The sequence below is a fragment of the Physella acuta genome, unplaced genomic scaffold (genome assembly GCF_028476545.2).
Source record: "Physella acuta isolate Inbredline_101_S28 unplaced genomic scaffold, ASM2847654v3 ptg000585l, whole genome shotgun sequence".
NCBI lineage: Eukaryota > Metazoa > Mollusca > Gastropoda > Physidae > Physella > Physella acuta.
The window spans coordinates 28,587-42,836 of NW_026732104.1; the positions used below are offsets into that span (position 1 = coordinate 28,587).

At 36.6% G+C, this 14,250-nt stretch overlaps 1 protein-coding gene across 1 annotated transcript; it reads right to left on the reverse strand.

The window, feature by feature from the left end:
• Positions 1 to 12,271: 12,271 nt before the first annotated feature.
• LOC131947146 (uncharacterized) lies at positions 12,272 to 13,778 on the reverse strand. Its single transcript, XM_059308254.1, has 2 exons — positions 13,744 to 13,778; positions 12,272 to 13,484 (listed from the first exon to the last, which is right to left on the reverse strand). Exons 1-2 carry the CDS (start codon positions 13,776 to 13,778, stop codon positions 12,272 to 12,274), a joined length of 1,248 nt encoding a protein of 415 aa, XP_059164237.1.
• Between the last annotated feature and the right edge of the window lie 472 nt (positions 13,779 to 14,250).

Genomic DNA, 14,250 nt, shown 5'->3' on the forward strand with positions numbered 1-14,250 from the left:
AATAAGGGGAGGTAATATTACATAAACTTTTGAAACGAATATATCTAGTAGATGAAAAGCAAAGTCTAGATTTATTATATATAATTAAGGTCGCCTAACGAGGAAGCTTCGTGAAATATCGAAGTTAGTGTATGATTTCAAAGCGTCTTTGTTTTCGTAATTATTATAAACTTTTTTTTTCATATTGACGAGTTTGTTATGTTCTTTGTTAGAATAAATATGCGATTTTTGCTTCTGTCCGAGTAATTTATGTTGTAGTGTAACAGACTGTATTTGGTGAATTGTATTTGGAGTGAAACGTGTGTGATAGTTGAATACCTGGCCTTTGCAAGTGAATGTGTGAGCGATTAACTACTGTATTTTCTATGTTATTTGCAGATCGGACACTTTCTGAAAAAGAGTGATTGTAGGGTTATTTAATCGGGGTAAATGAGATGTTCGAACGCCGCTAAAATGAATGTAATGAGAAGCTGTGTTACATGTAGGTTTTGTTGTTTTATTATAGAGGCCTCGTTTGTTTTGCAAAAACCTAAAACATGAGTTGCTACGTAATTTTAATTTGATATATGAAAAAAATAAAAATAGGAATGTTGGTTTATTTACTTTATAAACAACTATTGTGACCGAATAATTGATTGAAATACCGATATCTAATAGGTTGTGGTTCGAATCTACACAAATCATTCATCGACATTTCTCAGCTGCAGGAATTAGTAGCCTTGCAATTACAGATACACGAATGATATGTGTCAGATATTTCGTTTTTTAGCTTAACCTCAATCTAGATACGAGAGATATCTCCATTTTCTAATTTTGGTTTTCTTTTAGAGATTATTCTTAAGATAAAATTAGATCGAAAAGTCATTTTGTTTTGATTTATGAGGTACGTTAGGCTGTGTAATGGGTTTTCTATATTCAGATTGATGTTAAAATACTTTATTTACATTGGTTAACATCTTGGCATTTATGTCGCAATCATTACATTATTTAATTATAGAACAATAAGAAAAAGTAGTCATATATTAAACATATACATTTAAAAAAAAAACTTTTTTGCATCGTCAATACTAAAACATTACCTAAATTTATATTATTACATACACACACATGAGAAGAGAAATAAATAGGCAGTAAATGTATTTTGATATGGTTACTAACGTTTACAGTAAATACAAGTTTAATTCATGCGGGACCTTCAATATTTTAGCAGAAACTTCATATGAAACATTTCACACAAAAAATGATGCTGGCTGATTCTCTTAACCAACATGATCACTACAGTGGTCCATACAATCCCTCTTACCATTCAATTCTAAATCTTTAATCCCCATTCATTTTATTTTAACGCATCAACCCCCCCCCCCCCCCCCCCACCCCTCCCCCCCAGACCACCGTGACCCAGCAGGATGACCCGGCATTAGTTTGATCAGCTGAGCTGTGGCCCAACAAAGGACATCGGCGTGAGAAAAACGGCAACGCTTTAACCCCCCCCCCCCCCCCTCCTCCCCACCTACCCCCGGGATCCGTACATTAGCCGGCTCGCAGAGTTTACGAGACATCCAAAGCTCCGTGATTCCAAGCAAGCACCGGCGATATGGGGTGGGGGTGGGAGGGGGTGTTTTGATCCTAATCAATCTTTTCTTATTTAAATATCTAGCTTGAGTAATGGAGTTATCTGCTCATGAGAATCCGATCATTTTTACACAGAATAAATGCGATCCAGACCAACTCTATATAAAACTTGTGTTATACATCTTTCTTTAAGACAAAGCTAGTACACTGTATTTTATATAAATGTTTAAAAAACGCAAAGAACAGTGCGGTCGTGTAGTAGAGAGCACGTTTTTCAGAAACATGTATGTTATTTTCTTTCGTTAAAACTTAAAAATTTGGCTTTCAATCTGGCGAAGGAATTGATAAACGTCTTCATATACCAACAATAACAATTATCACTCAGTCTCTAATGCATCAGTTTATGACGCCTACTGAAGATCGATAATGTAACATAAATCACCGTACACAACGACAATGTAACAATACATATGCATGTTTACAGTTTTATTTTATCTCAAACGCTTTGTACTTCTAGCAAATACCTGTAAGTTCTTCAGATAATAAACTTGTATTGAGCTGAAGCAATACGAAAGATTACGTTTCAATACTACACTAGTTCGAACATAAGTAGTGTGGCAAATATGCTCTAGCGAGTCATACCGCACATAAATAAATATAGCCGCAGCTACAGAATGACCTGTTAGTCTAGGGTTTGTCTCGTTGGACAAGAGGTCCCTTAATAGTAATATTGAGTTTATTAATGTTGTATTATTATTATTAACTGATTGCCGATATTTGGCTCAGTGAAAAGGGTTAAAATTAGGATTGAATAATTAAATCAGTTTCCAATCCTTTAACTTTTATTAATTAATACATTAATAATTGACAACGTAATAACGATACAATTTAAAGTAGCCTGGAAGGGGCGACTGGTCTCCAGGGCGGCGTGGTTACACTTCCTCACACACAGACCTCTGTACTAAGTTTTAGCCCCAAGCTGGCCGGCTGTAAAATACATTAGACAACTTCCTAACATATGTGTGATATACACATTCATTCAGACACATACAAGTTTAAAATTGTTACCCAGATAATACATTTACATTAGCCTTACATAAGGCCTACAATAAACATTACTAGGAAATATGCTTTCATTCATACATTGTTTTATATTCATTCCATACTTATTAATTAATATTATAACGTTACAGCTAATAAAAGTAAGTGTTAATTACCTTCCAAAGAAGCCACACAATCCTCTACACACGTTGCCAAACGTACGTTTAATTTCTCCGAGGAGAACAAGTGCCGTAGCACCAAAATAATTATAATGTAATAATGGCTAGTGCCTAAGCACCAAAATAAACGTGTACCTCCGAAGAGGGGAGAAGGTAGAGTGACCGGACTGTAGCGTCCCTACCCTACAGGTCACATGACTCAGGCTCCGCCCTCACGACCGCAGTCTGAGGTCGAGGCCCGGTCAGCCTTACAATACCGCCGGACTCAGGTCCAGGTGTGTACTGTTACCTGTGGGGTAGCAAGAAGGGGGGAGAGGTGGAGACACCATGATAGATATTTATAATCTATCATAACAAGTAGTTTCTTTTTTTTTTTAATTTCTTATCTAATTGTTTAAACACCAGGTAAAAATATAATTTAAACCTATATTTACCTAGAACTAGCAACTCAAAAATCGAAAATCTTTGACACCATCAGCATTGGTACCCGCCAATTGGTATCCTTGCGCTGGTTTTGAATAATCTTGAAAACAAAAACATGGTTGGACACGGTGTACACAAAGTTAAAATAATTGATCTACAAAATATTTTTTTTATAAACGTATTAGTTTTACTGAGAGTGGGATTTCTGGGTGTACTCAAAAAATTAACAAAAAAAATTTGGAGTTGAATCAGATAAATCGGCAGATGATTTTACATATCAAAACCCACTCCGAAAATGAACATTTTTTAACAGCTAACCTTCTGTGTAACACGACAATTCCTAGTGGGAAAATAATTTTATTTTGTTAAGTGCTTTAAAAATTATAATGGATCTAGCTCAAAAAAATGTTTACAATTATCACACAATCTCGAACTTTTAAAGAAATAATTAATTTGGCCGCAATCTGTAAATTGCAATAACTATTTAACAAAAATTTCTCTAAATGTTTTTACACTCAGTTGAAAAAATAAAGATGGTGCTCCACTTAAAAATAATTTTAAAAAACCACAGTATTTAATTGTCCTTTAAGTATTCAAAAAAGTGCGAATCGGCAAAGAAATTAAAAACTTTAAAATCTTACGATGATTGCACGGTCTATTTTATTTGGGCATCCGGACAGAGAAAGCTACTATATGATATAAAATTTGTGATATAAAATTTGACAGTAAAATAAACTTCACTCCTTAACAAAGGTGAGGCTCTTCCTACTTTGTAAACCAATATAGACATTCCTACATCCCCAATCTCATTCAAACTATGACCTTCTAGACAACAGAAACCACACCAGCAATTATTGTCCGTGTATTTACTGCAATATATTATTCCCTATGTAAAAACAAATCCCCACGCACCATAGTGCCTGTTGACTAAAACACCTGTGTCTCAGTGATCACCAAACACAATTTCCTCCAGTTCTCTGATCTCCGAGAAATCGATGTAGAACGTCATTGATTACGTGGTCATTAGTACGTAACACCGTGTCCCTTAGAGAAGACGCCCTGGCTAAGTCGGTAATGTGTGAGACTCAAGTGTTCTTAAAGTGGCGTTAATGACCCGACTTGATTGGTTTGAGATGAGTTCGAAACGAGGTTTAGAAATTACTTTTTTTTTTCAATTCAGGTACTGACTTCTAGTTAAGTATGGTTTTAGTTGTGAATTCTTAGAGCACTTTGGTCTTTTGATGAGGTTCCGTTTTGGAACCTTAAGGTCAGTAAGGCAAGTGAAGTAGAGTTCCCCTGTTTCTGTAACCTCGACTTGGGAAGGTACATTGTGTTCAGCTTATGCGCAGCCAACTTTGCTTTCCCTAACGTGATACAGATAGGCCTACTTATCAGAGCTGCATCGACTCAGGGACTTGAACTCGGATTCGAGCTCGAGACTTTAGCTTTAGCAGTCTAGGGCTCTACCGTTAGGCCACGCCGTACACCAACCCTACGATTATAGCAGAAACATGAATCTTTTATTAACTCTGTTTCTTCTTTGTTCTTAATTTTAATGTTGGAAAGGATCCAACATAATAAGCATTACGTGTCAACTTGTTACGCACCATATAGGCCATTGACTCCAATTTCTGCCTGCTTATCTTTTTGGAGTTGCTTCCATGGCCTTTGTCCAACCAAAAATATAGCAAGGCAGCAGTTGATCGATTTTGGAGTTATTTCTCCAAGGTGGGTCGCTGTTCCCAGCTATCGAACCTCATATGCCCGGGGTTCAAACCATGAGCGTTGCCAACCCGACCATTCTGTTGGATATGATTTAATTTTTTGAAATACTTTTTCAATTCTTGAAAAGTTATTGTTGCAATATGTTTCGTTTTCCTTTATGGTAAACTATTAAAAAGTTGATAATTTCACCTTGATCGATGAAAATCTGCATTATCTTTTTTGACGGGGCGAGTCATTGCCCCTGAAATCTGGACGGCTGTGTTATTTATTCCCTCCCTTGTTTTGATTGAGAGTCGCTAAAAAAAATTTAAAAAATCTTTCTGTGTTTAAAGGATCCTATATTTGTAACGTGCTCATGTTTTCTACACTGAATACCAACCTTTTAAAAAGTGTCTCGCTTTGAGGTTTGTTTCTATTAATATTGTCTTTTTACGAGATATTGATTATTTACAGTGATAGTCCCAAACTATAAACTGGCAGTCAATAGATGCAACTAGAAAACATGTGCTTTAGCGCAGCTACTATCAGAAGGCGCTGCGACCATTCCAATGTCCGGGGTGAACTATCTATTTTGCGCACCCCTCCCCCCTTTATATATAGATATTCACGTTGGTAGAAAAAAGCGCCCCCCCCCCCCTGATATTTTCCCGCATTGGATGTAGAAAATAGATTTAAAAGTCCATATAACCAAGTAGCCGTTTATTTTCTTAATATTGACTGTAGATAATTTAGTAATGCTGCTTAAAACGAACTTTTAATATAGATTTCTTCCTACCCTCTCTTGCCTTACTTCTTGTAACTTTTGTAGTTTGCTGCTAACGACAATAACTATTTTACTACGTTTAAATAGCTCAACCTGTACATTCGTCTCTAACTATTATTCAGCTCTAAAACTTAAACTAGATCTAGTACCAAACATAACCCTAAAACTCCCTAACCCTAATCTCTTAACAAAACAAATCCCACACACTACGTACGGCTAAACTAGATTTAAGTTAGCTATAGGTGGGTACGTCTAATCGATGATAACCAATTCTGAGCCTTATCACGGCGATGATGGTCTCGTCCCCTGGGATTAAAGTCGATATTGCTGGCTTGATCAAGGTCTGACGCTGAAGAGTTGAGTTTATAATCAAACTCTCCGACCACGCTGCGTATGATACATACACACACAACCAAACATCGAACATCGTGGCTTAAAATAACCAATGTACCTAATTTGTTTTATTTTATATGAATCATGGTCATGTATCTCGACCTGTAGGTTTCTTTATTAATTTATCGTACAAGGAGAATATAGGAAGTTTTGCAATCGTGCACAAAAATCGAAATCGAGATTTTGACAAATCACAATGTTATAGGCCTACATCTTCGAAGTTGGAAACAAAATTAGCGTTTTTTTTCTATTTTTCTGTGTGTGTCTGTCTGTCTGTCTCTATGTGTGTGTGTGTGTGTGTGTGTGTGTGTGTGTTTGTGTACACGATAACTTAAATATTGTTAAAGTAAAGTTGACGAAATTTCATGTTACTATTATATAAAATAAAATGTGTAGTTTTTTAAATTAAATGTTGAGAGATTTTCGGTAAAAAGCCGAAAACCTTGGTACTATTTCAGTTAGTTGTACACAATTTTACAGAAAAGTATTTTATTTTATGCGCAGGTTTTAGACAATAATTTTTTAACATTACTTCACGCAATTAAACACGCTCATTTTATAACAGAAAACATACTAACTGCAATGGTACAAGACGGTTTATTGATCAAATGTCTTATCAGGTTAATTTGAAAAAAAATTAAAATGCAATCATAAATGCATTAGTGAAATTAATATGCGTTGTATCGATGCGTCACTGCAGCAATAATCGCAAGAATCTGTTTCAAAAAAATCACATCATTATATTTTATTAAACAGCAGCACACGTCATAGCAAAATCAGAGATAATTTTTCTCTAGTTTCTATACCTTGCCGTGGGCATTGAAAAACAAAATAATAAAAACAAATAACAGAGCGTACGTGTTTTATTACAAATCCATTACCGGAAATTTCCGATAAAATTCGCATTTCTAAATGGCGCTTGAAATTTTTTTTTATTATTTTATTTTTAAACTCAATCAAATCAGAGTTAAGTTAAAAGCGCAAAAATTCATTTGACAAAAAAAATTACACGCTCATTTTTAAATTGATTTTACAGATCAATTTAATTATCGAACTTCAAAAAATGCAACTGTATAACTATATAATTACTTTTTAATTGTCGCAATATCTAGAATAGCAAAAGGTCGGATAGCCATACATAAAGACACCGTAATTCATTAATTGTTTTTTTTTCTAGTACACAAAGCAATATTCTGATTGGACCAGATCTCCTCCGTACAACGCCCACTTCCGGTATCCGCTAGCTAATGGCCCAGTGTTCCTGTTGTTTGAAAATGATTGTTTTATGCGGCAAGGTGTTATCTGCCAGTTGTTGTTTTTACTGTAACCTTGACGTCATTGACACGTGACATTTTCAAATACTGTGGTTAAAAATAGCTTGCGGTGTCACGCGCGAATTCTAACAGGCGACTTCCAGACAAACTAACGATGCGGAAGAACAATTTTAAAACATTTTAAATTGCTGTGAATACGTTTTGTAACTACAAATTGGGATGTTGGTTAAAGGTGACGTAGACGGATAGTAGCATGATCAAATCTAATTAAACTATTAAAACAATAATATAATGGTTTTTTTTTGTTTTTTTTTCCTCTAAAACTCTGATAAATAAGAAAACATGCTATCTGATTTAGGTAACTGGGTGGGTTAACGATTTATCCCTCAACCTAATCATTCCTTTCTTATGACTGTGTTGCAAAGGGCTTCAGCCATACTTCTCATAAATTACTCAGTTTTGGCGGCTCTCTTTATTTTCGCCCATTTAAGCCCGGCAGTCCTTGCCTCAACTTCTCCAGTATTTTGTTGGCCGGCGGACTTTTCTCTTACGTTAAATATTCCAGTCTCATGTTTTCCTCGCAATGTTGTCCACTCCCTTCTCAGGGTAAGCCCTATCCATCTGAACATTACTCTAGAAAACCTGTGATGATTGCAAGAGACTCATCCGTCGTAGCGGTCATACCTCTACCCCGCCACCACAGCATCTTTGCTAATAGTACAATGGGTCGTCTAAACGATTGCTACAACAATGGGTACGGGATTGTAAAATTTGTTTTTCAATTAAATGAAATTAAACTTCTATCAAAGACTACGACATATTTGCTGTGTTGAAACTCCTATTAAGGTCAAGGTGTACTTCCTAAATGGATTCATTTTTCCGCCATTTTTTTCTGTATAGAAAATTCCTTAACAATATTTCTACTGTTTTCGCTTTTTATAACCTTTGTTATTTTCTTAATAATAATTAGAGTCTTCGTTTTAATAAAATTTCCGGCCACTTTTATTGCCCTTCTTCATTGTCTCTGTTGTAGTTTTATTATTTGCATTGTTCTTATTATCTCTCTTTTTTTGCTCTTCATAACTTAAATTAATTAATCATCATGACGCAAGCAGAGATTAATCTGTTAAATACTCTACACTAAAATGGTGCTATCTCTTTGAAAAAGGGCGATTAATACTAATGTATTTTCTAATTGATTACACTAAGTTAATGACGCATTAAAAAAAATAGAAATTTGGTTAACTTTCTCGGGTAGTGTGAAAAAAATTTAGCGGCACTGAAGAAGGAAACAATGTTTCCCGGCTGTTGAAGAAAGAATCCATGTTTCCCGGCTGTTGAAGAAGGAAACCGTTTCACGGCTGTTGAAGAAGGAAACTGTTTCCCGGCTGTTGAAGAAAGAATCCATGTTTCCCGGCTGTTGAAGAAGGAAATCATGTTTCCCGGCTGTTGAAGAAGAAATCCATGTTTCCCGGCTATTATAAAGTGATGCCGATGTCTTCTGTTACAAAAATGCACGTCAGGAAACAGAGTGGGGAATGGAATAGAGAAGACAGATAAACCACCGGGCGCTGGTGAATTTGCATAGTGCAACATTAGCTGCTGCTGTTTTTAGGGATGCGTTTGAATAGTTAGGTTAAAAATAGAGGTTCTATCAGACTGGTATTTTTCTTATAACGCGATACGGATTTATGTACCACATGCAACAGAAGTAGTTTTTTTTTTAAATATTTCATAGGCTATTACGCTCATTGTGCAATTGTAATTTAACTTTTCTTTTCGAACCTGACGGCCCAATGGGATGGTGAAGCAAATTTCACCTGTTTCTATGACCTCGACAGATAAAGGATTGTTGTGGCTAGAGCTATACCCAGGTACCTTTCAGAGTTGGGCGGACTCAGAGAAGTACTAAGACTCTAGCCAGGGATCCGAACTCGAAAATGTCTGTTTAGCAGTCGAATGCACTACCAGTTGTCTACGCCGTGCCTTATTTTGCCACGGAAAATATTACTTCCTTCTTGAACCTATCACTTTCAGACTACTAGCAGCAAGCTCTACTACCGACCACATTCTTCTCTAGTAGAACAACAATGGCAGAACAGCAAAAAAAAAAAACGAATTCGACTTTGGAGGTATTCCATACATGATGTCACGCTTTTATGACGATTTTTACCTCCCCCTTCCACCCGTCACACATCGTCACAAAAAGCCAGCCCCCCCCCCCCCCCCTAAAATGACCTCACACCTCAGCCTACTATCCCACACAAAATTGCATTGAATTTTACTTAAAACATCGATATTTTTTCCAAAATCTTGTCTGAACTCAATATATTTTAATCAATTTATATTAACAATTTATTAAAACAGTTATCTAAAACGCGAAATAATGGCTAACGCACGTTTTATAACATTGCTTTTTTTAGAATGCAAAAGTGTGATGTCACATCATCTGAATCTCCCCCCCCCCTTCCTCCTCCTCACACCTTCACAAAATTACGGACCCCCCCCCCCCTCCTCCCTACGAGTGTGACGTCATTTAAGGACGACCCCTTTATTTATAAATATGATATGAATAGATATAAATAAGTATGTATCTAGTTGTGTATGTGATGGATTTTATTTTATCTATTTCACCAAATGTACCTTTCCCAAAATTCTTCATTTGTTTTTGGTATAATCCTCTTACTAGCTCGAAACCGAAAGTAAAAAAAAATAAAATAAAAAGAAACCCCAGCAGATAACTGTTGCAGTCAAATATTTTAGGGTAGCCTCCCCTGTCAGACCCCGGGGGAAGATAGAAGTGCTGGTGACATGTGTCGTCTGCCTACTGCCAACGGAGAACTCTAACATTTAAGCCGCTTAAATTTAAATGGCTTTTTTTTTATCAACTTACAGACGGTTAAAGAAGATTTTAATTTATCACTAGTCAAATTCAGATCTTGAATTTTGTCTCTTTTTAGTCGTGATTTTTTTAAAACGTGCGCATGTTTTATAGGCTACATACTGTAGAGCGGTACAGAGATAGATTGCTAAACCAAAAGTTCGAATCCGAGTTCAAGTCAGTAGAACGTCCAAAAATCCACCCACGATAGGTAAAGTAAAGGCGGCTGAGCTTAGTGCTGACCACACTATACCTTTATATGCTGAGGTCATAGAAACATGTGAACTCTACTTCACTTGATCCATGGACCGTCAAGTTCAAAAAGAAAATTTACTTTTTTTTTAAATTTTGTCTGCAGTGTAGTCTTGCTATAAGCACACCCCTCCCCTCCCCCCCCCCCCCCCAAAAGATGCCTGAAAGAAACAGCGTTTAAGAACGAAGAAGAAGAAAAGTTACTGTTTCGACATTACCAAATTCATTATCCTTTGTTTTCAATATCCCAGCATTTTAGTCAAGCATTGTTTGTGTTATATTCTACTTTATCCTCTTTCTTTATTTTAAACATTGAAATCCTTCTCAATGATTCTATAAGAGCTGTGTTAATAAAATAAGTGAAATGGATATCCTCCGTGATGATGTCTGATAATGATTAATTTTAGTTTGGCTGTAAAAATATCAAAGAAAACACTATCAAGGAAAAGTATTGTTGTTTGTGAATTGTTTCGCTTGTAAACAAGGCATGTCTGATTTAGGTAACATTTCAACAACACATTAAAGGTTCTCCTTTCAGAACTAACTCTCCATAATTCTATGCCAATAGATTATAGATAGCGTGCTCAGCATGTTGCTAAGTCCCTTAACTTTACCTATCGTTACTTAGTTACCCAATAGGGCTGGGTGGACTTATGCATGCAGACTCAACTCCGGACATATTTTCGAACTCCGAAGTTTTGGATTAGTAGTCGAACCCTCTGCCCCCTCGACCACGCCGTCCCTACAACATTTTGTTAAAATTTAAGTTATTTAGATTCGCACACGTGGAACCCTGCCAGTGCAATATTTGAGGGCAGATTTTTAAAATGACAAAAACATTAAATAGAAATGTATTTACGTACTGTCTCAAAACCAACGGTTGCCATGGTGACGTTGTTTACCCATTACCATAAAACATTTACGACTTTATAGATTTTTTTTATGTGGAATAAAATGTAAGTCAAATGGTCCAACACTTAACCTCCAGGTGGCCTAAAAATAACTGGACTCAACGTAGTCTATTACCAATTGAACCCCATCTGGCTTAATAGGACTTGCATAATCTTTAATCTGAATACTGTATACCTTCACAGTCAGGTGTAAAATGTTTTTTTTCACCCGCGTTAAAAGCTGAAGATTATGAAGATAAATATTTCTAAACCCTTATTTTTAATATTGTTTTTTTTTTAATTATTATTTAGAAATTATTATTTTTTTTTAAAATGAAAATTCTATTAGTTTTTCATATTTCTTACTTTCATGTTATATGCATCTCAGGTAGGCCCTAGTTCAAGTCCGTGTTTATTATTAGCTCGTTTGTTAATCCCTTGTTATGTTTTAATGTTTTTAAAATAATTAATGCCATGTATTTTGATTTAAACTTTTACACACAACTTTAAAAGACAAACATGGTAAAAAAAATGAGATAGTGGGATCATTGTCACAAACTGAGAATGTGGGATCCTTGTCACAAACTGAGAATGTGGGATCCTTGTCACAAACTGAGAATGTGGGATCCTTGTCGCACTGAGATTGTGGGATCCTTGTCACAAACTGAGATTGTGGGATCCTTGTCACAAACTGAGATTGTGGGATCCTTGTCACAAACTGAGATTGTGGATTGTGGGATCCTTGTCACAAACTGAGATTGTGGGACCCTTGTCACAAACTGAGATTGTGGGATCGTTGTCACAAAATGAGATTGTGGGATCCTTGTCACAAACTGAGAATGTGGGATCCTTGTCACACTGAGATTGTGGGATCCTTGTCACACTGAGATTGTGGGATCCTTGTCACAAACTGAGATAGTGGGATCCTTGTCACTAACTGAGATTGTGGGATCCTCGTCACAAACTGAGATTGTGGGATCGTTGTCACAAAATGAGATTGTGGGATCCTTGTCACAATCTGAAATAGTGGGATCCTTGTCACAGATTGTGGGATCCTTGTCATAAAATGAGATTATGGGATCCTTGTCACAAATTGAGATTGTGGGATCCTTGTCACAAACTGAGATTGTGGGATCCTTGTCACAAACTGAGATTGTGGGATCGTTGTCACAAAATGAGATTGTGGGATCCTTGTCACTATCTGAAATAGTGGGATCCTTGTCACAGTTTGTGGGATCCTTGTCATAAAATGAGATTATGGGATCCTTGTCACAAATTGAGATTGTGGGATCCTTATCACAAACTGAGATTGTGGGATCCTTGTCACAAACTGAGATTGTGGGATCCTTGTCACAAAATGAGATTGTGGGATCCTTGTCACAATCTGAAATAGTGGGATCCTTGTCACAGATTGTGGGATCCTTGTCATAAAATGAGATTATGGGATCCTTGTCACAAATTGAGATTATGGGATCCTTGTCACAAATTGAGATTGTGGGATCCTTGTCACAAACTGAGATTGTGGGATCCTTGTCACAAACTGAGATTGTGGGATCCTCGTCACAAACTGAGATTGTGGGAACCTCGTCACAAACTGAGATTGTGGGATCCTTGTCACAAACTGAGATTGTGGGATCCTTGTCACAAACTGAGATTGTGGGATCCTTGTCACAAACTGAGATTGTGGGATCCTTGTCACAAACTGCGATTGTGGGATCGTTGTCACAAAATGAGATTGTGGGATCCTTGTCACAATCTGAAATAGTGGGATCATTGTCACAGATTGTGGGATCCTTGTCATAAAATGAGATTATGGGATCCTTGTCACAAATTGAGATTATGGGATCCTTGTCACAAATTGAGATTGTGGGATCCTTGTCACAAACTGAGATTGTGGGATCCTTGTCACAAACTGAGATTGTGGGATCCTCGTCACAAACTGAGATTGTGGGAACCTTGTCACAAACTGAGATTGTGGGATCCTTGTCACAAACTGAGATTGTGGGATCCTTGTCACAAACTGAGATTGTGGGATCCTTGTCACAAACTGAGATTGTGGGATCCTCGTCACAAACATGATTTTTAAACACTCTGTATTAAAAAAAAAAAAAAAAAAAACAAAAAAAAAAAACATCTAGATACTAATACTATGGTTTCCATTTTCTCACTTTAATCATAACGTTCAACCCGCTCGAGTAACCCAACACTAAAGCGACTAAAGTAACTTGATATTTTAACTCATCATTACCGCTAAAGATAATTAAAGTGGTAATTAGCCTGGCGGTCTACTGGGACATAGACCGATGACAAAAGCGCTCCAAGCAATATGATTCTAGCTAGTGATACTGACTTTATGTTGGGCGGAGAATATTGACCATTCGACATAATATGACGTCATTGTGAAACCATTCTATATTTAACTTTGTTACGTTTCTGTTGTGTGTGAGATAAAAACGTGGCTTGGTGGTCAAGTGACAAGATGGTTTAACAGAAAGTATCAGGTTCGAATCCTGGGACAAAAATTTGACTTGATTGTCAAATTTCAAGTGGGTTTAACATAAAGTATCGGGTTCGAATCCTGAAAAAATTGACTTGATTGTCAAGTGCCTAGTGGGTTTAACAGAAAGTATCGGGTTCGAATCCTGGAAAAAATTTGACTTGATGGTCAAGTGCCAAGTGGGTTTAACAGATTCGAAATGCTAACCAAAAGGATCGGGTTCGAATCCTTGAACAAAAATTTAACTTGTTGGTTAATGGGCCGATTGACTAAACATATTTAAATACTAACCCTAAAGTATCGAGTTCGAATCTTGGATCCGAACTGTAAGATCTTCCCGAGTCCACCCAGCTCTAGAGG